This window comes from Heterodontus francisci, chromosome 14 (assembly GCF_036365525.1).
Source record: "Heterodontus francisci isolate sHetFra1 chromosome 14, sHetFra1.hap1, whole genome shotgun sequence".
NCBI classification, from domain to species: domain Eukaryota; kingdom Metazoa; phylum Chordata; class Chondrichthyes; order Heterodontiformes; family Heterodontidae; genus Heterodontus; species Heterodontus francisci.
The window spans coordinates 104,402,906-104,428,769 of NC_090384.1; the positions used below are offsets into that span (position 1 = coordinate 104,402,906).

Genomic DNA, 25,864 nt, shown 5'->3' on the forward strand with positions numbered 1-25,864 from the left:
CCACTGCAAGTAGCTTTAAGTATTGGAAAGTTATTAATCATCAATAGGAAAATGGCTATCATTGAAGAGTGAAGGATCAACTTCCAATGAGATATGGACATTGGACATTTCCCGAGATGCTTTGCAAGCATCATTACGTTCCCGCCAGAGGCCTCCAAAAAACCGCTTTGTATTCATCTGTAACGTTACCAAAAATGAATCAAATTTTGCATGAAATAAAAATGTTTTAATACATCTTTACAATCGTGACAATTTGTACATCACCCGTGCCATCTTCATGCTCAAAACTGTTATAATTTCCTTTTCTCTCCCACTACAACTAGGTGCTACCCCAGACATTAGCAGCTGAGGTGGAGGCAGTCTGCTCAGTATGCTGCCCCTTTCCGTGACGGGTGTCCTCTGGATGAATGGGGCCTTGATGGTTCCATCCTACTGGGGGTCTGCAGCCATGGTGCTTGGGTATCCCCCGTGTGCTCGCCTGCTGGAGGTAAGGGGGTCAATGTCGGGGTGAGGACGAGCTGCCGCTTTCCCTGGGAGTGTCCTGAGAGGAAGGCCCCGGGGCAGCTGGCATGCGCTCGACTTCCATCCGTGTGCACAATGGCACCTGCCTGTCTCCCTGAGGGGAAGGTCCTGGTTCCTCGACCTCTCTCGCTTAGATTCTGCTGCATTGAGCCCAAGGCAACAGCAATGGAGTGCAGGTCAGATCGCATATGGCTCAAGTGATCAACCAGACTCGCTACGGCACTCGCCAGACTCTCGACTGAGGAAACCATACACTCAAATGCTTGGGACACGGCAGACATCATGGCCTGCACAGACCCTCCATGGCATGTACAAAGTCACGCATGACCTCCGGCAACTCCGACATATTTTCCACATGACTTTGCTGCACATCCAGCAGATGTCTCATCGGAACAAACAGAGGATCATCATGAATATGGGGCTGAGCCGGGGGCCTGGTCCCCAGCAGTCCTCCGATTGTCAGGGGACCCGGCTGGCACATGCTCCCTCAGCTGCTGGGATGTGTCTGTGTCGTGACCACCAGACTGTCACCCAGATTCTAATCTTAAACCCCGATGTGGACCATGTGGATGTATCTGCGCTGGCGGAGGTGGAAGAAGAGGCAGGTCCCGGTGCACCCTCTGGAGCATTGGCTTCATCTCCTCCCCAGAGGAGGATTCTTGGGCCTTGCGGCGTTCTGCTACTCGAGTGTGGGCACCTGCAGTGGAGACACAAACAGAGGCACTTTAAACATGTGCTTCATATGAGTTCACACAATTTCCTTCGGTTTCCACATATGGCTGCAAGAGCAGAGATGACACTTCATCCTTACGCCTTGTGCTCCTGCCTCACCATCTCCACTCGTCCTGTCTCCCTCCTCTCTTGCGATCTCCGAAGCCTCCTCCTCAGCTATGGTCAGCAGCCTTATGTCAGGGTCTCCTCCTCCCATTTTAACACGCTCACGCTGGCTGTGACATCATTTATCCTACAACAGACAGTGTAGATATAATGACATGGCAAATGATGCATCACAACCATTGCATTCATGCATCAACTTCACTTATTCTGCATTAGCTTTCGCACAACACATCCAATCACATAAACAATGCCAATCTTCATTTAGGAAATGGCACCAAGGCTGCTCAAGCATTCGACTGCATTCCTTGTGTACCCTCTGCCATAAAGAGACAGAGTCATGGGAGAAATCAATGGGGCAGCCTCGCCAGGACCACTTACCCTCACTGATCTGAGCAAGTCATTGATTCGCTTGCGGCACTGCACCCATATTCTAACAGTGACCACGCGGTTCGAGAGCTCCTCCACTACCGCCAGCCGGGCCGTCTTGGTGAGGCAGGAAGGTCTTTGCACTCCATCTGCAGTGAAGAGGACCTCCTGCCTTTCCCTGACGGCCTGGAGGAGAACCTGCAGGGAGGCATCACTGAAACGTGGGGCGGGGCACTGCCCGCTGGCTGCCATTTGATTCTCTTTAGCTGCAGGGAAAATAAATGATATGAAGTTGGTGGAGACTTTCACAAAACAAGGGAGGCAAAAACATTTTGATTTAAGTAAAAGCTTCAGTTGAAGTTAGTCTGAAGATATTCACATGAAAGGAAGGCTGCTGCTCCTTTGCTGCAACCACAGAATGTTTTCTATCTATGCCGATCATGGTGCTTGGGGCAGTGACGACGGGTTCCACCAATGAAAGGCTGCCCCTGCCGCATGATCCCACGTGTTCCCCGTGCCCGTCGCTGCATGGCTAATTTAAATACAAAATCACGTGGGAAATGGGATTTGCAGCGGGAGTGGAAGTTACGATAACTTCCAATCCCACCGTTGGGAATGCCACGGCATTTATAAGCTTTCACCCAGGAAACACTTCTACACACAAAGGGTGACAGAATTTTGGCATTGATTTTAAATCAGCGATTTTCGTTACCCAGAGGTATTGAGAGATATTGGGGCAAAGGCGGGTATACAGAGTTAGGTCACAGATCAGTCATGATCTCCTTGAATGGTGGAACAGGTCAAGGGGTTAAATGGCCTCTTCTTGTTCCTATGTTCTCTTTACAGCAGAGAAGGTTGAGGGTGATGATGAAGAGAAATTTCTTCACCCAGAGAGTGGTGAGCCTGTGGAATTCGCTACCACAGAAAGCAGTTGAGGCCAAAACATTGCATGTTTCCAAAAAGGAGTTAGATATAGCTCTTGGGGCGAAAGGGATCAAAGGGTATGGGGAGAAAGCGGGAACAGGCTACTGAGTTGGATGATCAGCCATGGTCCTAATGAATGGTGGAGCAGGCTCGAAGGGCCGAATGGCCTACTCCTGCTCCTATTTTCTATTTTTCTATGTAAGGTTAAGGAGTAATTTAATAGAAGCATTCAAAATCTTGAGCAGTTTTGCTCGAGTACATGGGGCGAAATTGTTTCCACTGGCCAGTAACCAGAGGATACAGATTTTGAGGTAATACACAAAAGAACTAAAGGGGAGATTAAAATTTATTTACACAGTGATTTTTAAAAATTCATTCATGGGATGTGGGCGTCGCTGGCTAGGCAAGCATTTAATGCCCATCCCTAATTGCCCTTGAGAAGGTGGTGGTGAGCTGCCTTCTTGTACCGCTGCAGTCTGTGTGAGCTAGGTACACCCACAGTGCTGTTAGGAAGGGAGTTCCAGGATTTTGACTCAGCGACAGTGAAGGAACGGTGATATAGTTCCAAGTCAGTATGGTATGTGTTGTGGAACGTGCTGCCTGAAAGGGCAGTGGAAGCAGATTCAGTAGTAACTTTCAAAAGGCAATTGGATAAATACTTGAAAAGGAAAAGAATTGCAGGTCTATGGGGTAGGAGCAGAGGAGAGGACTAATTGGATATCTTTTTCAAAGAGCCAGCACAGGCATGATGGGCCGAATGGCCTCCTGCTGTGCAGTAATTCTATGATTCCAACAGGTGACTTTGGACCTACGGTTCCGAAAGTTCTCCACTACTGAGTTTTTCCTCACCTCATGTCTGGGTCTGTTGTGAACCTAATTAAGAGAGATTAGTCAACAACTTCATTATGGTGTTATCATGTGACTACCGGGATGGTAGAAGATGAGCTAGAAGGGCCTGGACTTTTTCTGTCTAGGAATTCCTAAGTTGCTACTTGCACTATGGATGAAACCACTCCTGAGGGAGTATATGAACTTTCCTTGTACAAAATTTTTCTTTTTGAATGTTGAAGTCCGAGAGCCCAATGGCTGAGAAAACCAAGTCAAGGAACTGCTGACAGATAAGAACAAGCATCTCTGAAGCAAATGTCCAAGAATGCAATTTTGTTACAAGCCGATGGCAACTCAAAGCATCTGACAAGTGTTGGCAAGTTTAATCGAGCTGAGGAAAATTTGCAAAAAAGAAAGGCAATTGAGAAGAAGTTGATGCAAAGCCAAGCGCTGGTAAACACAATGTTAGTGTCATTCCATTCAACGCTTTCTTAAATAGCTCCAGAACCTCATCTCAGCTACCCTACCCAAAGGCCCATCAATAAGAATTTGCATTTATATATCCCCTTTAACACAGTAAAAATGTCCAAAGCTGCTTCACAGGAGGGTCATCTGACAACATTTGACACAAAGTCACACAGAGAGATATTAGGGCAGGTGGCCAAAAGCTTGGTCAAAGAGGTAGGTTTTAAGGAGTGTCTTGAAGGAAGAGAGCACAGTAGAGAGGCAGAGGGAGATGTAGGAGGGGAATTCCAGAGCTTAGGGCCCAGGCAACTGGAGGCGCAGTTTCCAATGGTGGAGCAATTAAAATCTGGATGTGCAAGAGGTCTGAGTTGGAGGAGCACAGAGTTGTTGTCGGCAGGGGTTGGGGGGGGGGGGGTCATAGCGTGGGAGGAGGTTACCCGCCTTGGTTCTGTAACTTTCAATACCTTACCCAATGAAAATCTATCAATCTCTGTTAAAATTTTCACTTGACCACACCACCCCCATTGCTCCCTCCCCCGCTCCCCCACCAGCCTGAACTGCTTTTTGGGGGAGAGAATTCCACTTTCCACTACCCTTTGTATAAAGAAGTGCTTCCTGACATCACCCTGAATGGTTTGGCTCTAATTTTAAGGTTATGCTACCTTGTTCTGGAGTCTTCCCACCAGAGGAAATAGTTGCTCACTATATATCCTATCAACCCCTTTAACCATCTTAAACACCTCGATCAGATCATCCCCTAATCTTCTATACTCCAGGGAATACAATCTTAGTCCATGTAACCTGCCCTCATAATTTAACCCTTTTAACCCCAGTATCATTCTGATTAATCTGCTCTACACTCCCTGTAAGACAAATATATCAATCTTGAGGTGCGGTGCCCAGAACTGAACTCAGTTACTCCAGTTGGAGTCTAACCAGAGCTCTGTCCAGCTATAACATAACAAATGGATAGATTGAAGAAGCTGGTACTATTCTCCTTGGAGAAGAGAAGATTGAGAGGACGTTTGATGGAGGTGTCCAAAATCATGAGGGGCCTAGAAAAAATAGAGGGAAAGAAACTGTTCCCATTGGCAGAGGGGTCGAGAACCAGAGGACACAGGTTTAAAGTGATTGGCAAAAAAACCAAAGGCGACATTAGCAAAATCTTTTTTACGCAGCGAGTGGTTAGAATCTGGAATGCACTGCCTGAGAGTGTGGTGGAGGCAGATTCAACCATGGCTTTCAAAAGGGAATTGGACAAGCATCTGAAAGGGTGGGAGGGGAATGCTGGGCTATTGGGAAAGAGCATGGGAGTGGACCTAGATAAATTGCTCTTGCAGAGAGCTGGCATGGACTCAACGGGCCAAATGGCCTCCTCTGTACTATAACCATTCTATGATTTTAAATCCTTTAATTGTCTTAAACAACACAACGTGATCAGCCCTTAATCAGTCCTGCAGGAAAGGGGGCCAAAGCAGGGAGAAAACCACCATCGCTGCCAGGTGCCTCCTTGGCTATTGTCATAACAATTCAATTGTTTTAGCTCTCACAGCACCCCTGAGCTAGAAGTCAAGTCATTGGACCCTAAAATGACCTTGTTTGTTGATCTTAAGGAAAGTTGTATTAGAGACAGTGCACAGGTGAGCGTGGGGGGTGGGGGGAGGGGGGAGGGGACCTTTTGATGATGCAGCAAGTTGTAGCTATGTGTGTTTTTTTTGTGTGACAGAAAGGTGCTAATTTCTCTCAGGTTTGTAAGACTATCCCCAATAGTGGTCAGAATACCTTGTGGAATGAGGGTAGTCTTTTATAAACAGCTCGAGTGATCCCGGTTCCTCAGGAAGTGCAGAGGACTGAACTAAGGTGTGAGTAAAATGTGACTTTAGATGAACCAGTTATCATTAATGAATGAGTTATAGTAGCAACTGTGTTGGAATTCCATTAATGGAATAGTAAATTGTCAACTAGTAAGTGACCATCACAAAATTAAATGCAATGTTTAGTTTTATGACTTAAGAATTAACTTGCATTTATATAGCACCTTATACAGCCAATTAATTACTTTTTCTTTTGAAGTAGTGTGACTGTTGTGATATAGGGATATGTGGAGACAGGATTGCACACAGCAAGATCCCACAAACAGCAATGAGATAAATGACCAGATAATTTATTTTAGTGATGTTGGTTGAGGGATAATTATTGATCATCCTTCAAGTGCCTTCAAAATATATTGAAAAACAAGAATCTCTAAGTGAATTTACAGGTGCAAACTTGCAACATGTCTCATTCCACCTTAACATGTACAAAACAAAAGGGCTAAATATTTTGTGTGTTGTGACAAACGATGTGCTGTACTGAATGCCTCATTCCTCTTCATTGCAGCCTCCTCCACCTGGGAGGAAGATCAGGCTAACAAGGGGCTGGTCCCTTTTAAGACATTAAGTCATTAGGGTATTGCTTCTGGTGTTCCTCTCTGTTTTTGGCTTTAGGTACTAAAGTGGAACAAAAACTTGCATTTAGATAGCACCTTTAACATAGGAAAACATCTCAAGGTGCTTCACAGGAGGGTTATCAAACAGAATTTGACACCGAGGCCACATAAAGCCACATTAGGTTGAGTGATCAAAAACTTGCTCAAAGAGGTAGGTTTTAAGTAGCGCCTTAAAGAAGGAGAGAGAGGTAGAGAGACTTAGGACCCGGGCTGCTGAAGGCATGGCCACTAATGGTAGAACCCATGAAAATCGGGGATGTGGAAGAGGCCAGAATTGGAGGAGCCCAGAGATCTCGGAGAGTTGTGGGGCTGGAGGAGGTTACAGAGATAGGGCAGTTACCCAGAGAGATGGTGACTTGAGTTGAGCCAAAACACAGCAGCCCAGCTGTGTACTTTAGTTGGTTTTACGTCCAACCTGAGAAAGCAGATGGGGGCCACGGTTCAATATGTCATCTGACTGATAATATCGACAGGTGGGAGTGGTGGGGGAGCTCTGATAAAATGTTGCTGTGTGCAACCTGGCACTGGGGAGGGAGTCGGGGTATCTGGCTTCCACAATTTCAGTGGGCCGGTGCGGATGACCCCCTAATCCAATCACAGATAGCCCCTCACCCCTCAAAAAACACTGAATATCTGTGTCACGACCACCTTTAAGCGCGCAAGTGGCAGCCGCAGCAAAGGCAACTGAGCGCCTGCTATTGATGGGGACTTTCTCAAGGTTTATTTGAGAAAACAAAAACCTTTCATCAAATGGAACAAAGTGGACTTTGTGCCTTGTTGTGGAGATGATATTCAGCCAGAGCTTTGTTACGTGTTCAATACCATTTTAGAACTTTTCAATGGGGCGGGATTTTGATGGTGGTACAACTGGAGACGGTGAAGTAAATGTTTCCCAAGTCGATAGCAATCAGCGCGTCACTGGAGACCTTCATGGATCTGAATGAGAAAGCCTCTTTTGCATTGTGCTGTCAAAGGAGCAATTTACAGGGTTTCACCTCCTGTCTCTCCTGGTGTTCCACTTTAAATCTGGCCTTGCTGCAATTACTGTCCGACGAGGTAAATAGAAACCATTTAGCGTGAATCACAATAATACAAGGGGGTTTTCTTTTGTGAAAGGCACCACATTGTGCTATTCATATTTTCCCCAGTGGAATCGGTTTAAATTATAAGGAGATTATGCCCCCTGCAAACTCGCTGTCACATAAATGCCTGACAACAACCAAGCCTTACCTTTATATAGCACCTTTAGCTTAGTAAAAAGTTGCAAGGTGCTTTACAGGAGCGTTATCAAACAAAGGTTTGACAACAAGCCACATAAAGAGATATCAGGATCAAAGGCATGGCCAAAGAAGTGGGTTTTAAGTAGTGTCTTAAAGGAGGAGAGGGAGGCAGAGAGGTTAGGGAGGGAATTCCTGAGCTTAGGGCCCAGTTGCTGAAGGCAGTGCGCTAATGGTGGAGTGATTAAACCCAGGGATGCTCAAGAGGCCAGAATTGGAGAAGCGCAGATGCATTCTGCTGGCATTCGATGCCGGTTCCGATTTATATTGAAACTGAACGAAAAGTTCCCGTTCAACTTTAACTTTGTCCCGAATGGAATGTGGAGGGATATTTCTTCTTTCAAAGACCAGCACAGGCACGATGGGTTACCGGTGACAACTTGCCCGAAAAAATTCTCCATGGGAAGTTGGCCTTGAATAGTGATTCTCAAACATCTTTGCTTGACAGACCCTTTTTCCAATGGATTAGTAACCACAGCACCCACCCCTCCCCCCCTCCCCCCACTCCCTGCTGCATCTAAGTTATAATATGAAAGAGCTACATGTAATGAGCTTTAATGATGCTTTTAAGAAAACAGGTATTTATTTACAGATATCAGTGGGATGTGTGTGCCTGTTTCTCACCGCAGAGTCTGTCAATGCTTGATGTGATGTTTGACAATGACCCATAAATCATTCTCCACTTCCAGATGAGATCAAGCTTGTATTCTGGTGCCCTTTCTTTGAGCTTAAGTAAATAATACTTAAATATTTTTTATAAACTCCCCGCTCTTGAACAAGGCGTAGTCACCTAGCGCCCACCCAGTTTCAGAACCATTGCAATTTGTATGGGACGATCCCACGAGTTTAATCCGCAGGCATGTCTAAGGAATGGCAGTGAGCTACCTGTTGTGTCTCCACTGGATGACCATCCATCGGATGCCTGCACTTTCCGCCCACCTGCTTTGCCACCAGTTGCCATCAGGCAATCCCTGGTGAATGGGGGGCGCAGGGTGGTGCAGAAGGACGCGGGAGGGGGTTATGGCACTGATGGAAGCATTCCTGCTTCTCCCAGCTCCACCTACAACAGCCCCCATTCCCCACCTCCCTCTCTACACTGGAGCCTCCATTCCACAGTCTCCCTCTCTTCCCCCGGAGTCCCCTTTCCCCAGTTTCCCATCTCCCCCTGGAACCCCCATTCCCCAGTCTCACTCTCTATCCCCGCAGCCCCCATCTCCCTCTCTCCCTCGGAGCCTCCATTCCCCATCTCCCTCTCTCCTCCGGAGCCTCCATTCTCCATCTCCTTCTCTCCCTCTCTCCCCGGAGCCTCCATTCTCCATCTCCTTCTCTCCCTCTCTCCCTGGAGCCCCCATTCCCCATCTCCCTCTCCCTCTCTCCCCCGGAGCCTCCATTCCCCATCTCCCTCTCCCTCTCTCCCCCGGAGCCTCCATTCCCCATCTCCCTCTCTCCCCCGGAGCCTCCATTCCCCATCTCCCTCTCTCCCCCGGATCCTCCATTCCCCATCTCCCTCTCTCCCCGGAGCCTCCATTCCACATATTCCCTCTCTCCCCGGCGCCCCCATTCCCCAGTTTCCCATCACTCTCCGGAGTCCCCATCCCCAGCTCCCTCTCCATCCCCGCAGCCCCCATCTCCCTCTCTCTCCCAGAGCCTCCATTCTCCTTCTCCCTCTCTCCCCCGGAGCCTCCATTCCCCAGCTCCCTCTCTCTTTCGGAGCCCCCAATCCCCATCTCCCTCTCTCCCTTGGAGCCTCCATTCCACAGTCTCCCTCTCTTCCCCCGGAGTCCCCTTTCCCCAGTTTCCCATCTACCCCTGGAACCCCTATTCCCCAGTCTCACTCTCTCTCCCTGCAGCCCCAATCTCCCTCTCTCCCTCGGAGCCTCCATTCCCCATCTCCCTCTCTCCCACGGAGCCTCCATTCCCCATCTCCCTCTCTCCTCCGGAGCCTCCAATCTCCATCTCCTTCTCTCCCTCTCTCCCCGGAGCCCCCATTCTCCATCTCCTTCTCTCCCTGTCTCCCTGGAGCCCCCATTCCCCATCTCCCCTTTCCCCCGGAGCCCCAAATCTCCAGTCTGGAAAATAGGTCCACGTTGCATGATGAGGTCTGATTTAAACCCCACTCAGCTTTGACAACCATGTGCAGTTACATACAGCTGTTTACTGTGAGACATTTTAGAACAACAGCAGGGAAAATAATTAATTAAAACTTAAAGGTCAGAGAGTTCAGGGCTGGTCTGTTAGGGTTTATGTTGCACTTCCGATAAAGTTATGGCAGCAGGATTGGCAGATGTGAGTGAACTCTTGGTCAGAAAGAAAGATTTTAAGAAGGGTTTTAAAGGAGGAGAGAGGCAAAGCCTGTTGGTGAGGGAGTTTCAGAGAATGGGGCCAACAGTTGAGCAAAGGAAGGTGGATGGGAGGGGAGGATAGGAACACAGGAACAAGAGGAGGCCATTCAGCCCCTCAAGTCCGTTTTGCTATTTAGTTAGATCATGGCTGTTCTGCATATCAACTTATTTTTTCCACCTTTGCTCTATATCCCCCAATACCCTTACCCAACCGAACCTATCAATCTCAGTCTTGACCCCCGGAATGCATTGTTTCCCAACATCCACAGCTTTTTGCAAAGAGAGTTCTGGATTTCCACTACCCTTTGTTTCCTGACATCAACCCTGAAGGGCCTGGCTCTAATTTTAAGACTGTGCTCCCTTGTTCTAGATTCCTCGGGAACATGAAAGCTTATCCAAGTGCGAATAGAAACGCTGAATTTCGCTGAGCCTCATTCTGGCTTCTCTTTCACACCTGCTTGTATTTTGTTTTCACTCCAAGCTCCAAGTATGATGTCCTGGTCCCAGCTCTGTGGCAAACCAAGGTGCACAAATGGGAGCTTGACTGCATGCAGAATGTCGTGCTGGAAGAGGAGGAGGAAGAGCTGCTGTCCTCAGGTACCAGGTCAAGTTTCACCATTTCTGTTCTTTATCTGGGCTTCCTGAACAATAACCACTCTGTCCATTCACTTCTAACCACTTTCACAAAAAAAGTACTTGCATCTCTATAGCACCTTTCACAACCTTAGGACAGCCAAAATGCTTTACAGTTGATGAAGTACTTTTTAAAGTGTGGTTGCTGTTGTAATGCATAGAAACCAATTTGCACAGCAAGATCCCACATGCAACAATGTGATTATGACTAGATCATGGATGTTGCTTGAGGGATAAGTGTTGGCCCAGGCCCGGGAGATCTCCACTGTTCTTCTTTGAAAGAGTGTGATGGGATCTTCTCTACCCACTGAATGTGAGTAGGGACAGTTGCAATCTTGTTCATTCATTCATCAGCGCCACGAATTAGATGACAACAATAGATCTTCCCTTCCCTCTCCACCTTTCTCCCTCTCACCCTCTCTCTCCTCCTCCACTCCTCTTTGCCTCTCTTCCCCTCCACTCCTCCTAGTCTTTGACATTTAATCCCCCTTACCCATCTTTCCCCTCTCTCCCCCTTGCTCAGCTCCTTTCTTTCCCAGCACGCATCTCCTTCCTGCAGGCTCCAAGTTTAACATCTGATCTAAAAAACAGTACCTCCAACAGTGCAGCACTCCCTCAATACTGCATGGCAAGAGTCAGCCTGGATTACATGTTCAAGATTCTGGAGTGTGGGCTCAATCCCATAACCTTTTTACTCAGAGCGTGCAACCCACTGAGCCACGGCTGACAAGCTTTAGATCCTCTGGCAGGGCAGATAGTCATTCATTCTGCTGCAGGCTGCACAATATGCGAGTAAAACTAGACAATAAGAGCACAGCACTAGTTTAACATGAATTATTTCACTGTCAGGGTATGGTCATAACACACTCATTTATGAAAGTGGAAATGAATGGAAATAGACTAAATGAATTTTAATAATTATATGCTTTGTCGTAATCAATAATCTGTTTTCAAATCCTGAATTCTTTTACAGAAGTGTTGAAATATTTGTCATGCAGTGTTGCTAAAATTAGAGAATTGTGTTTTTGATAATGGGCAAACAATTGTTGTTGAAAATATTAGTGGGTGAACATTCCCTGTTTTAATAATATAGGTTGATTCTTTGAAAGTAGAACTCTTAATACCACTATTTTAAAATAGAGCAGGGGAGTTCTCCCCAGTGTCCTGTGGCCAATATTCATCCCTCAGTCAACATCACTAAGAAACGGCATTATCACATTGCAGTTTATCACAACGTGCGGTGTGCAAATTGACTGCCTCATTTTCAACGCTATAACACGACTACCCTTCAAAAACTACTTCAATGAGTGTGAAGCACTTTGGGATGTCTTGAGGTTGTGAAAGGTGCTATATAAATGCAAGTGAGTTTTTTTAGGTCAGCAAAGTTTAGCAGCAGTTCTGGGAAAATCATTGAAGCAGTTTTAATTGGAAGTTGAACAGTTGGAAGAAACAGGTCTTGCAAAAGCAGAGTCAGCAAGGAGTCACGCAGGGGAGGTAACGCTTAACTAACTGGCTGGAGTTTCTCAAAGGTAGTACTAACAATGTGAATAAGGGAAACGTGTGTGAAACAAACCTGAATAGTGGAGAGCTGCTGGCACAATTCCATATCATCAATTAAAGTCTAAAGCAAGTTATAGAATGGGTGTTGGGAGGGGAGGGGCAGGGACTGGCGTGTGGTGAATTGTGCAGCTGGATGGATATTTAGTTTAAAAAGATATGGGATGGTTATAATAATTGCTTTTAAAGCTGGGAAGATGCTTTAACAGGGAAATCTCAGAGACTGTGTCTTTAATGCAATGGCTTCCCTTCCTGCTTCTGCACTGTTACCTCTGGTGTCCCCAAAGATCTTTCCTTAGAATCATAGAATGGTTACAGTGCAGAAGGAGGCCATTCAGTCCATCGTGTCTGTGCTGGCTCTCTACAAGAGCAACTCAGCTTGTCCCACTATCCCACCTTTCCCCCTGAGGCCTGCAAGTTTTTTTATCTTCAGATAATTGTTCAATTCCTTTTTGAAGGCCTCGATTGAATCTGCCTTCACCACACTCTGAGGCAGTGCATTCCAGATCCTAACCACTCGCTGCGTAAAAAAAAAAATCCTCATGTCACCTTTGTTTCTTTTGCCAATCATCTTAAATCAGTGTCCTCCAGTTCTCGACCCTTCCACGAATGGGAAGTTTCTCTCTGTCTACTCTGTCTGGACCCTTCATGGTTTTTAACATCTCTGTCAAATCTCATCTCAACTTTCACTTCTCTAAGGAGAAGAGCTCCAGCTTCTCCAGTCTATCAGGGTAACTGTAGTCCCTCGTCCCTGGAGCCATTCTTGTAAATCTTTACCATGCCCTCTCTAATCCCTTCATATCCTTCCTAAAGTTTGGTGCCCAGAATGGGACACAATACTCCAGTTAAGGCCAAACCAGTGTTTTATAAAAGTTCACCATAACCTCCTTGCTTTTGTACTCGATACCTCTATGTATGAAGCTCAGGATCCCGTATGTCTTATTAGCCACTTTCTCAACCTCCCCTGCCAGCTTCAATGATTTGTGCACATATAACCCCAGGTCCCTCTGCTCCTGCATCCCCTTTAAAATTGTATCTTTTATTTTATATTGCTTCTCTCTTCCTCCCAAAGTGAATCACTTCACACTCCATTGCATTAAATTTAATCTGCCATGTGTTCGCCCATTCCAGCCTGTCGTCTTGAAGTTTATCACTATCACTATCCTCCAAACAGTTCACAATACTTCCAAGTTTTGTGTCATCCACAAATTTTGAAACTGTGCCCTGCACACCCAAGTCAAGGACATTAATATATATCAGGAAAAGCAGTGGTCCTAATATTGGGGAACCGCACTAGATGGCTCCCTCCTATTTCTCATCTACTTGCTGCCCCTCGACGACATCATCTGAAAACATGACAGGTTCCACACATATGCTGATAACACCCAACTCTACCTCATCACCACCTCTCTTGACTCCTCCACGGCCTTTGATTTGTCACACTGCTTGTCTGACACCCAGGAGCAGGACTGGATAAGCAGAAACTTCCTCCAACTAAATATTGGAAAGAACAAAGTCATTGTCTTCCAGTGACAGTTGAAATGACAGTTAGAGGGGTGAAGTGCTTCACCTGTGAGATGTGGGAAGTCCGTGACGCTTCCAGCGTTCCGGGCGTCTACATCTGCAGGAAGTGTACCCAGTTGCAGCTCCTCACAGACCGCATGGATCGGTTGGAGCAGCAACTGGATGCACTTAGGAGCATGCAGGTGGCGGAAAGCGTCATAGACAGGAGTTTTAGAGAAGTGGTTACACTCAAAGTGCAGGCAGATAGATGGGTGACCGCTAGAAGGGGCAGGCAGTCAGTGCAGGAATCCCCTGTGGCTATCCCCCTCTCTAACAAGTATACCGTTTTGGATACTATTGGGGGGGATGGCCTATCAAGGGAAAACAGCAGCAGCCAGAGCAGTGGCACCACGGCTGGCACTGTTGTTCCGCAGGGAGGGACAAAGCGCAGAAGAGCAATAGTTATAGGGGACTCTCTAGTCAGGGGCACAGATAGGCGCTTCTGTGGACGTGAAAGAGACTCCAGGAAGGTATGTTGCCTCCCTGGTGCCAGGGTCAAGGATGTTTCTGAACGGACAGAGGGCATTCTGAAGGGGGAGGGTGAACAGCCAGAGGTTGTGGTACACATCGGTACCAATGACATAGGCAGGAAGAGTGATGAGGTCCTGCAGGGGGAGTTTAGGGAGTTAGGTAGTAAGTTAAAAAAACAGGACCTCTAGGGTTGTAATCTCGGGATTACTCCCTGTGCCACGTGCCAGTGAGGCTAGAAATAGGAAGATAGTGCAGCTAAACACATGGCTGAGCAGCTGGTGTAGAAGGGAGGGTTTCAGATATCTGGACCATTGGGCTCTCTTCAGGGACAGATGGGACCTGTACAAGAAGGAAGGGTTGCATCTAAACTGGAAGGGCACTAATATCCTGGCTGCAAGGTTTGCTAGCGTCACTCGGGAGGGTTTAAACTAGTGTGGCAGGGGGGTGGGAACCAGAGCAGTAGGACAGCTAATGAAGTAAATGAGGAGGACATAGTAAATAAGGCCAGTAGGACTAAGAGGAAGAGCAGGCAGGGAGATGTTGCTGAGCACAGCGGGACTGGTGGTCTGAAGTGCATTTGTTTCAATGCGAGAAGTATAACAGGTAAGGCAGATGAACTTAGAGCTTGGATTAGTACTTGGAAATATGATGTTGTTGCTATTACAGAGACTTGGTTGAGGGAAGGACAGGATTGGCAGCTAAATGTTCCAGGATTTAGAAGCTTCAGGCGGGATAGAGGGGGATGTAAAAGGGGTGGAGGAGTTGCATTACTGGTTAAGGAGAATATCACAGCTGTACTGCGGGAGGACACCTCGGTGGGGTCGTGCAGCGAGGCAATATGGGTGGAGCTCAGGAATAGGAAGGGTGCAGTCACGATGTTGGGGGTTTTCTACAGGCCTCCCAACAGCCAGCGGGAGGTAGAGGAGCAGATATGTAGACAGATTTTGGAAAGATGCAAAGGTAACAGGGTTGTAGTGGTGGGTGATTTTAACTTCCCCTATATTAACTGGGACTCACTTAGTGCTAGGGGCTTAGATGGGGCAGAATTTGTAAGGAGCATCCAGGAGGGCTTCTTGAAACAATATGTAGATAGTCCAACTAGGGATGGGGCCGTACTGGACCTGGTATTGGGGAATGAGCCCGGCCAGGTGGTCGAAGTTTCAGTGGGGGAGCATTTCGGGAGCAGTGACCATAATTCCATAAGTTTTAAGGTACTTGTGGATAAGGATAAGAGTAGTCCTCGGGTGAAGGTGCTAAATTGGGGGAAGGCTAATTATAACAATATTAGGCAGGAACTGAAGAATTTAGATTGGGGGCGGCTGTTTGAGGGTAAATCAACATCTGACATGTGGGAGTCTTTCAAACGTCAGCTGATTAGAATCCAGGACCAGCATGTTCCTGTGAGGAAGAAAGACAAGTTTGGCAAGTTTCGGGAAGCTTGGATAACACGGGATATTGTGAGCCTAGTCAAAAAGAAAAAGGAAGCATTTGGAAGGGCTGGAAGGCTAGGAACAGATGAAGCACTTGAGGAATATAAAGACAGTAGGAAGGAACTTAAGCAAGGAGTTAGGAGGGCTAAAAGGGGTTATGAGAAGTCATTGGCAAACAGGATTAAGGAAAGTCCCAAGGCTTTTTATACATATATAAAGAGCAAGAGGGTAACCAGGGAAAGGGTTGGCCCACTCAAGGACAGAGATGGGAATCTATGCGTGGAGCCAGAGGAAATGGGTGAGGTGCTAAATGAGTACTTTGCATCAGTATTCACCAAGGAGAAGGACTTGGTGGATGATGAGCCTAGGGAAGGGAGTGCAGATAGTCTCAGTCATCTCATTATCAAAAAGGAGGAGGTGTTGGGCATCTTGCAAAGCATTAAGGTAGATAATTCCCCAGGGCCTGATGGGATCTACCCTAGAATACTGAGGGAGGCAAGGGAAGAAATTGCTGGGGCCTTGACAGAAATCTTTGCATCCTCATTGGCTACAGGTGAGGTCCCAGAGGACTGGAGAATAGCCAATGTTGTTCCTTTGTTTAAGAAGGGTGGTAAGGATAATCCAGGAAATTATAAGCTGGTGAGCCTTACGTCAGTGGTAGGGAAACTATTAGAGAGGATTCTTCGGGACAGGATTTACTCCCATTTGGAAACAAACGAACTTATTAGCAAGAGACAGCATGGTTTTCTGAAGGGGAGGTCGTGTCTTACTAATTTGATCGAGTTTTTTGAGGAAGTGACGAAGATGATTGATGAGGGAAGGGTGGTGGATGCTGTCTATATGGACTTTAGTAAAGCCTTTGACAAGGCCCCGCATGGCAGACTGGTGCAAAAGGTGAAGTCACACGGGATCAGAGGTGAGCTGGCAAGATGGATACAGAACTGGCTCGGTCACAGAAGACAGAGGGTAACAGTGGATGGGTGTTTTTCTGAATGGAGGGATGTGACTAGTGGTGTTCCGCAGGGATCAGTGCTGGGACCTTTGCTGTTTGTAGTATATATAAATGATTTGGAGGAAAATCTAGCTGGTCTGATTAGTAAGTTTGCGGACGACATAAAGGTTGGTGGAGTTGCGGATAATGATGAGGATTGTCAGAGGATACAGCAGGATATAGATCGGTTGGAGACTTGGGCAGAGAAATGGCAGATGGAGTTTAATCCGGACAAATGTGAGGTAATGCATTTTGGAAGGTCTAATGCAGGTGGGAGGTATACAGTAAATGGCAGAACCCTTAGGAGTATTGACAGGCAGAGAGATCTGGGCGTACAGGTCCACAGGTCACTGAAAGTGGCAACACAGGTGGATAAGGTAGTCAAGAAGGCATACGGCATGCTTGCCTTCATCAGTTGGGGCATAGAGTATAAAAATTGGCAAGTCATGCAGCAGCTGTACAGAACCTTAGTTAGGCCACACTTAGAATATTGCATGCAATTCTGGTCGCCACACTACCAGAAGGACGTGGAGGCTTTGGAGAGGGTACAGAGGAGGTTTACCAGGATGTTGCCTGGTCTGGAGGGCATTGGCTATGAGGAGAGGTTGGAAAAGCTCGGATTGTTTTCACTGGAACGGCGGAGGTGGAGGGGCGACATGATAGAGGTTTACAAAGTTATGAGCGACATGGACAGAGTGGATAGTCTGAAGCTTTTTCCCAGGGTGGAAGAGTCAGTTACTGGGGGACATAGGTTTAAGGTGAGAGGGGCAAAGTTTAGAGGGGATGTGCGAGGCAAGTTTTTTACACAGAGGGTGGTGAGTGCCTGGAACTTGCTGCCAGGGGAGGTGGTGGAAGCAGATACGATAGCGACGTTTAAGAGACATCTTGACAAATATATGAACAGGAAGGGAATAGAGGGATATGGGCCCCGGAAGTGCAGAAGGTGTTAGTTTAGGCAGGCATCAAGATCGGCGCAGGCTTGGAGGGCCGAATGGCCTGTTCCTGTGCTGTACTGTTCTTTGTTCTTTTTTCTTTATTCCCACCATAATCTTTGTTCCCTAGCCATCGACCCCATCCCTTTCCTTGGTCATTGTCTGAGGCTGAATCAGACTTTTTGCAACCTTGCTGTTGTATTTAATGTGGAAATGAGCTTCCGATTTCATTTCATCTCCATCACCTCCGTAACATCACCATCTCGAGCCCTGCCTCAACTCCTCTGTTGCTGATACCAAACAATTTTCAAGGGACCTTGTGACCCAAAGACAAATTTTCATGTGTTATTTATAGCTGTGGTTCAGTGTGTTGCAGAGGGAGTGCTGCACTGTCAGAGGTGCCATATTTTGGAGGACATGTTAAACAAGGTGCAGTCTGCCCTCTCAGGTGGAAGTAAAGGATCAAAGAAGAGCAGGGTTTTTTTCCCCAGTGCCCTGACCAACATTTATCCCTTAACCGTTGTGACGAAAAGCAATTGATTCTTGATTCACTGCCAGGTCAATGTGCTTCATGAATTGGAAGCTCTTTCGAGTGTGATGGGCACAATATAAATGCAAGTTCTTTCTGTAAAAGTGCCAGTTTGGAGTGTCTTGTATTGTTGCTTGGTAGCTCTCATACCAAGCCCTACCTGAAGTTTAGATGTGTAATGCACACACCTATCTAATAAGTTATTTGTCTGTACAAGAATTATCGCTGTATGATTATAGTGACTTTGACTTTGCAGATTGATACAATTACCGAAAAGGGGAGGGAATGTTGCCATTTCCCAAAACAACAAGAGGATAATGCATGGCCTTGGCAACCCCCTCGAATTTCTGTAACCTCCTCCAGCCCTACAACCCCTCGAAATCACAGAATCGTTACAATGCAGAAGGAGGCCATTCGGCCCATCGTGTCCACACCGGCTCTCTGAAAGAGCAATTCCCTCAGTTCCATTCCCCCTGCCTTCTCCTCATAGCCCTGCACATTCTTCACAATATCTCATCATTCATTTCATCACTCTTCCATTTCTGGCCTCTTACACATCCTTGTTTTTAATCGCTCCACTATTGGTGGCCGTGCCTTCAGCTGCCTGGGCTCTAAACTCTGGAATTCCCTGCCTAAACCTCTCTGCCTCTTAACCTCTCTCTCCTGCTTGAAGCCATTCCTTCAACTTACCTCTTTGTTGAGCTTTTGGTCATCTGTCCTAGTATCTCTTTATGTGGGTCTGTGTCAAATTTTGTTTGCTACTGCTCCTGTGAAACATTTTGGGACGTTGTACCAAGTTAAAGGCACTATATAAATGCAGTTTTTTTGATTCTGGGCCATGCATCAAAATGGGGTATGGTAGTATCAGAAAAAGAACCCATTTTATATGTCATCCTCGATCCCCAGCACTTGTTGATGGTGTCAGGCACTCCTTGGTCAGGTGTAGCACAAGTTGTATGTTGATGTAGCATTCCCTGAAGTCTCCGAAACATTCGCTTCAGTTTTAAAAGATTTGTGAAATGTCTTGGGACATGTTACAACATTAAAGGCACTATATAAATGCAAGCTGTTGTTGTTGTGGGGGGGGGCTGGACAGTGACGAAGGATATTGTTATAAAAAAGTTGGATGTTCTTAAAGTACCCACAGGTAGTTCGCCCAGATGACTTCAATTTGTTGGGTAGATTTTAAGGCCGGAATTTTATGCCCCCCCAAAAGAATGGGCTGGTGGTGGAGGGGAGGGGTGGCAGAGGGAGGGCGGGCGGGGGGGGGGGGGGGGCATAAAATAGAGTGGGAGGCTTGGGTGGCCCTTCCTGACCCACTTCCACCTCCGCCGTCAATTTACGTGGGACAGCGACGACAAGAAACGACCTCCCTGTCCCAGGCCAATCAAGGCCCTTAATTGGCCAATTAACAGCCACTTAAGGGCCTCTGCCCACCGCCAAGGGGATTTTACACATAGCAGGTGGGCTAGGCCTCAGAAAAGCTGCCTGATAACAGTAGGTGGCCTTCTGATGGGCTGGGGGGGTCCCTCCTGATTGGGCACCCTATGTCTGATGGACCCCGAAGCCCTAACCATCCCCAACACACAATATGTCCCCCGCACCCCCCCCAGCCGATTCCCCCCCTTGCCTTGCCAGGGCCCGACTGATTGCCCCCAGCAAGGCCCCTAAGACGTACCCGTTTTCCGGTTTGCCCTGTCACCTTCATTCTTCAGTCAGGTTGCAGTCCCAGCAATGGCCACTGCTCCCGGTGGCGCTGCTGGGACTATGAGCTGCCGGCTCGTGGATTGGCCAGCAGCTCCATTAGGCAGGACGTCCTGCCACAATGAGGTGGAAGTCCCACCCAAGACCAATTAATGGCCTTGGGACTGTAAAATCCGGTCTGGATCCCCATGCCCAGCGGAGGCGGGATCGCCACTGACTTTTCGGTCGGTGGACGGCTCCCGTCTGGCCACCATAAAATTCCAGCCGAACTTTGTTGCAATACTGTGAAACGGATAATGGAAATAAAAATCAGGAGAGATGTAGGGCTGGATCTTGCCACAGCCTTTTGGACTCTGAAGCCTGCACTCACTGGCAGCGGGACCGGATCAGCAGTATTCCCCAAAATGCCAGTGGCCCTGAAAAAGTGCCCCTAATAGGGGACTTAATTGCTTAAATTGACTGCCTGCCTCCGTGTGGCAGGCTCCCAGCGTGTCACTGAGAAACCTCCCCAGTGGTGGGAATGCGTCGAGGAGCCATCCTGACCCCGCTATTTTACTGGCCCCAACCCCCCAGCTCCCAGCCTGCCACCACGGGCCAGGAAAAATTTGCTCATAAAATGGGCCACCGACTCGCTTTACACTATCGCACAAAGACCAGATGAGCCCGAAAGGAAATTACTGAAAGTTTTTACTGGCATATTTCTAAATTCACTGAAACCTGTGCAGGATTCTTGAGGATTGAAAAGTGGATAAGATAAAACAGACTACTTAAACAAGCTCAGGAGACATACCTGGAAACTGTAAACTGTGGACCTTTGAAATGAGTTTAGGAGATCCAGCTGAGAAACAGGGTCTGTTTTCGTCAGAGCGGAGGAGATTAATGGGCGATTCAGTCAAGGTACTTTAATGTGATGAAGGAATGGGGCAGGCAGACTGTTTCCCATGTTCTGATTCAGAAATGGGAATGCTGCAACAAGGCTAAAGGCTCATTCCTTTTAAAATCTACTATTACCATCACATTGATAACATTTATTTGGAAGTCAGCATACAGAGAAATTTACAGACAATTGCAAACAATTATTACACAGCAGGGATCTACGTTCATAGTACCAAGAAGTAGAAATCACCGGTTAGGCCTGAGCTGGAGTATTCTGGGCACCGCACTTTAGGAAGGATATCATGGTGTTGTAGAGGGTGCGGAGGAGATTTACTAGAATGGTACCAGGGATGAGGGATTTCAGTTATGTGGAGAGACTGGAGAAGCTGGGGTTGTTCTCCTTAGAGCAGAGAGTGTTCAAGAGAGATTTAATAGAGGTGTTCAAAATTATGAGGGGTTTTTATAGAGTAGAGAGTGAGAAACTGTTTCCACTGGCAGAAGGGTCAGTAACCAGAGGACACAGATTTAAGGTGTTTGGCAAAAGAGCCAGAGGAGGAGATGAGAATGCTTTTTTAAGCAGCAAGTTGTTGTGATCTGGAATGCAGTGGATCAAAGGTGGGTGAAAAGGGAATTGGATAAATACTTCAAAAAGAAAAATTTGGGCTTTGAGGGAAAGAGAAGTGGAAAGTGGAACTATCTAGATAGTTCTTTCAAAGAGTCAGCACGGGTACAATGGGCGAATAGCCTTCTTCTGTGCCGCATCATTCTATGATTTCTGGCTCACGTGGAAGAACATGTTGTGAGTTGAAACCTCTCGCCAGGACGTGAGCTCATAATTCAATCAGATGCTCCAGTACTGCGCTGGGGAACTGCTGCATGGGAGAGAGTGCTGTAGGGGCAGGGGTGCGTTCCCCGGGTGGGAGTTTTTGCATGGGGAGAGAGTGCTGTAGTGGCAGGGCTGCGCTGCATGGGGAGTGAGTTTTGCACGGGGGAGAGAGTGCTGTAGAGGCAGGGATACGCTGCATGGGGAGTGAGTTTTGCACGGGGAGAGAGTGCTGTAGGGGCAGGGGTGCACTGCACGGAGAGTGTGTTTTGCAGGGGGAGAGAGTGCTGTAGGGGCAGGGATACGCTGCATGGGGAGTGAGTTTTGCACGGGGAGAGAGTGCTGTAGGGGCAGGGATACGCTGCATGGGGAGTGAGTTTTGCACGGGGGAGAGAGTGCTGTAGTGGCAGGGATACGCTGCATGGGGAGTGAGTTTTGCACGGGGGAGAGAGTGCTGTAGGGGCAGGGATACGCTGCATGGGGAGTGAGTTTTGCACGGGGGAGAGAGTGCTGTAGTGGCAGGGATGCGGTGCATGGGGAGTGAGTTTTGCACGGGGAGAGAGTGCTGTAGGGGCAGGGGTGCACTGCACAGAGAGTGTGTTTTGCAGGAGGAGAGAGTGCTGTAGGGGCAGGGATACGCTGCATGGGGAGGGAGTTTTGCAGGGGGAGAGAGTGCTGTAGGGGCAGGGATACGCTGCATGGGGAGGGAGTTTTGCAGGGGGAGAGAGTGCTGTAGGGGCAGGGGTGTGCTGCACCAGGATGGAGTTCTGCGCAAGAGGAAGTGCTGCATGGGGAGAGAGTGCTGCACTGGTAGGGGTGTGCTGTATGAGGAGAGGGTGTGCTGTATGAGGAGAGGGCATGCTGTACAGGGCTTGCGTGCTGCACGGAGGGGAGTGATGCTGCACTGACCTCCCATTTCCGTGAGCCTGATGGCAGAGTGGTGTAAATGGTCCAGCAACTTGTGGCGCAGAAAAGAATCCCCATGTGTTGTGAACCAACACAACTTGCTGGACAATTTGTGACGCTTCTCTGTTATCTTTGGCAAAATGACAGCTCTCCCTCAGCCTCACCCCTGAGTTTAATGAAGTTGCTGCATTAATTACCCATTAAATTCACCACAGGAAGTTACGGCTGGAACTTCACAGCTTAAGGACTCTTTTAATGAGGTGATTTATGTTCCTGCAATTCCACTCAACCTCTCCAGCCCAGAGAGGGAACAATTTAAACTGTTCAGTCTCCGGCCTACAGGCAGTAAATTGTTGCGAGAGATTTTTAAAATTATACATTTTAACATTTTTTCTTACGTTTCCATTCTGTTTCTTCCCTCTCTCCCTCTTAATCCAATCTTTCTTGCCCTCTCTCACTTTCTCTTTCTGGACCTGATTTGACTCTAATTCACCTGATTTACTTCTCCGTCACTCCTCTGCTTCTTTCTCAATCCTTAACTCTCCTTGGTTCAGGTGTGTTGGACCCGTCATTCGTTGAGATCCCAGATGTCCTGTTGCTCTCACCAAGCTGTTATCGGCTCACATTCCCAGCAAGTTATAAGTCAAAAAGAATTTGTGTTGAAGTATGAGTAAACTGTCTATTTAATGGGGCACGTGTCAGATGCCTCACTTGATCAAAATCTGGGCCAATATGTTCCCTTGTGTGTGGGAGAGAGGGTGGAGGTAGTCTCATTTCCTGTAGTCAGTGATGATTAGCACAATAAGTAAGTAACCTATCCGCTAATTTGTAAACAGTGACTAAGAATGCAGGTGTAGTATTAAGGTTCAGAATTCTTTGGTAATTGATCAGTCTTTTTTTTAGAGATACAGCACTGAAACAGGCCCTTCGGCCCACCAAGTCTGTGCCGACCATCAACCACCCATTTATACTAATCCTACACTAATCCCATATTCCTACCACATCCCCACCTGTCCCTATATTTTCCCTACCACCTACCTATACTAGGAGCAATTTCTAATGGCCAATTTACCTATCAACCTGCAAGTCTTTGGCATGTGGGAGGAAACCGGAGCACCCGGAGGAAACCCACGCAGACACAGGGAGAACTTGCAAACTCCACACAGGCAGTACCTGGAATTGAACCCGGGTCGCTGGAGCTGTGAGGCTGCGGTGCTAACCACTGCGCCACTGTGCCGCCCTCTATTCTATAGCTTTATACCTTTCCTGAAATGTAACTGTTAATGCACTGATGCCCGAGGATCACTGTATATTAAATATACCCAGTAAATTCACTGTTAGGATATCTCAAAACTCACTCACTCATCATTCCTGCCTTTGTTGACTTACACTGGCTCCTGGATCCTCCAAATTAAAGTTCTACTCCTTCTGTTTAAATCACTTCTTGGCCCTCACCCCACCACCAACCTCACACTCCCTGTTTCTAGAATATTAAAAATAGAAGCTGGAGTAGTCTATTTGGCCCTTGAAGGCTGCTCGGCCATTCAACAAGATCATGGCTGATCTTCTACCTCACCTCCACTTTCCCGCACTATCCTCCTACCCCTTAATTCTCTTAGTACCCAAAAATCTATCAACCTCTGTCTCGAATATATTCAATGACTGCGCATCCACAGCTCTCTGGGATAGAGAATTCCAAAGATTCCCAGCCTTTTGAGTGAAGAAATTTCTCCTTTATCCCTGTCCTAAATGTTTCAGTGAGATCATGTCTCATTCTTCTAAACTCTAGGAAATATAGGCCTAGTCTACTGAACCTTCGCAACCTCCTCCCCACCAGAACTCTTTAAGGTCTTCTAAATGTTGACTCTTGTGAATCTCCCCTTCCTTCACCCTTCCATTGGTGGTCGTGCCTTCAGCAATCTACACCGGACGCCCTGGAATTTCCTCCCTAAACCCTTCTGCCTCACTAACTCTATTTCTTTAAGACACTCCTTAAAACCTGATGTGCGTTCCCAGCTGGCTAAGCTCCAATCGACAGTATAAGCTGTCAAAATAGCTCCTACTTGGATAATGTTGCTGTTGTGTTTCCATATCCACATTGAACACCCCATTTGAAAGGGAAACAGATAAATATATGAAAAGGCAGGTTGCAGGGAAATGGGTTTGGAACAGTTAAATCCAGGGGGAGAGCTAGCACCAGCACTGGCTGTAGAAGGATATAGACAGGTTGGGTGAGCGAGCAAGGACATGGCAGATGGATTACAATGTGGTGAAGCGAGAAGTTATCCATTTTGATATGAAAAATAAAAAAGCAGAATATTTTTTGGATGGTGAGAGACTGGGAAATGTTGGTAATCAGGGGGGCCTGGATGTCCACATGAATCATAAAATTTAACATGCAAGTACAGCAAAAAATTAGGAAGGCAAATGGTATGTTAGCTTTTGTTACAAAGGGATTAGAGTACAAGAGTAAAGATGTTTTACTACAATTATATAGGGCATTGGTGAGGCTATACTGAAGTACTGTGTACAGTTTTGGTCTCCTTACCTAAGGAAGGACATATTTGCCTTGGAGGGAGTGCAACGAAGGTTCACTACACTGAATCCTGGGATGAGGAGATTATCCTATGAGGAGAAATTGAATAGACTAGGCTTATATTGCCTTGCGTTTAGAGAGGTGATCTCATTAAAACATAAAGCGCCAAGAACTCAGAGACCGGAAAGAGAGAGAGAGAAAACACAGTGGGAGCAGAGGTTTAAAAAGTGCACCAAGAACTCGGAGAAGAAAAAGAGAGAAAAACACAGCTGGAGCAGAGGCAAGGGGGGGGGGAAAAAAATGGAAAAGTGACATCAGAGTGACGTCACATTCAACAGTGAGAGCAAGGAAACAGAAAGCAGCTGGGGTCAGTATTCAGGTAAGCTTTTAATTTAATTGAAATCAAATAGAGAGTAAGACTTGATCGATTTATTAGTATATAAACTAAAAACTAAAGCGAATTAAAAAAACTAAAGACCAGTCAGAAATTTAAAAAACAAATTAAAATCTAATTATATAAAATAGAGATGCAGGACCAGGCGATGTGTTGTACCTGCATGATGTGGGAGCTGGTGGACCCCATTGTGGTTCCTAGTGACCACATCTGTAGCAAGTGTTGGTTGCTCGAGGAACTCCGGCTCAGAGTTGATGAGATGGAGTCTGAGCTTCGGACGCTGCGACACATCAGGGAGGGGGAGAGTTACCTGGACGCTGTGTTTCAGGAGGTAGTCACACCCCTTAGATTAACTACCTTGAATTCGGCCAGTGGTCAGGGACAGGAGGGTGTGACTATGAGTGAGGCAGGTAGAGGGATCCAGGAGGTAGTGCTGCAGGAGCCTCAGCCCTTGTCCTTGTCCAACAGGT

The 25,864-nt window shown here is 47.1% G+C and overlaps 1 protein-coding gene across 2 annotated transcripts in view; it reads left to right on the forward strand.

The window, feature by feature from the left end:
- Positions 1 to 25,864, forward strand: part of si:ch211-266k8.4 (TBC1 domain family member 10B) — a 155,144-nt gene that overhangs the window by 87,893 nt on the left and 41,387 nt on the right. The window contains exon 10 of one of the 2 annotated variants that reach the window (XR_010976401.1): positions 10,531 to 10,653. Coding sequence is in view for 1 of the 2 variants with exons in the window: in XM_068046951.1 (XP_067903052.1) it covers positions 10,531 to 10,646 (116 nt within the window). In the remaining variant the exon portion in view is untranslated. The remainder of the gene's footprint in view (positions 1 to 10,530; positions 10,654 to 25,864) is intronic. The other variant, XM_068046951.1, reaches the window with a different exon arrangement.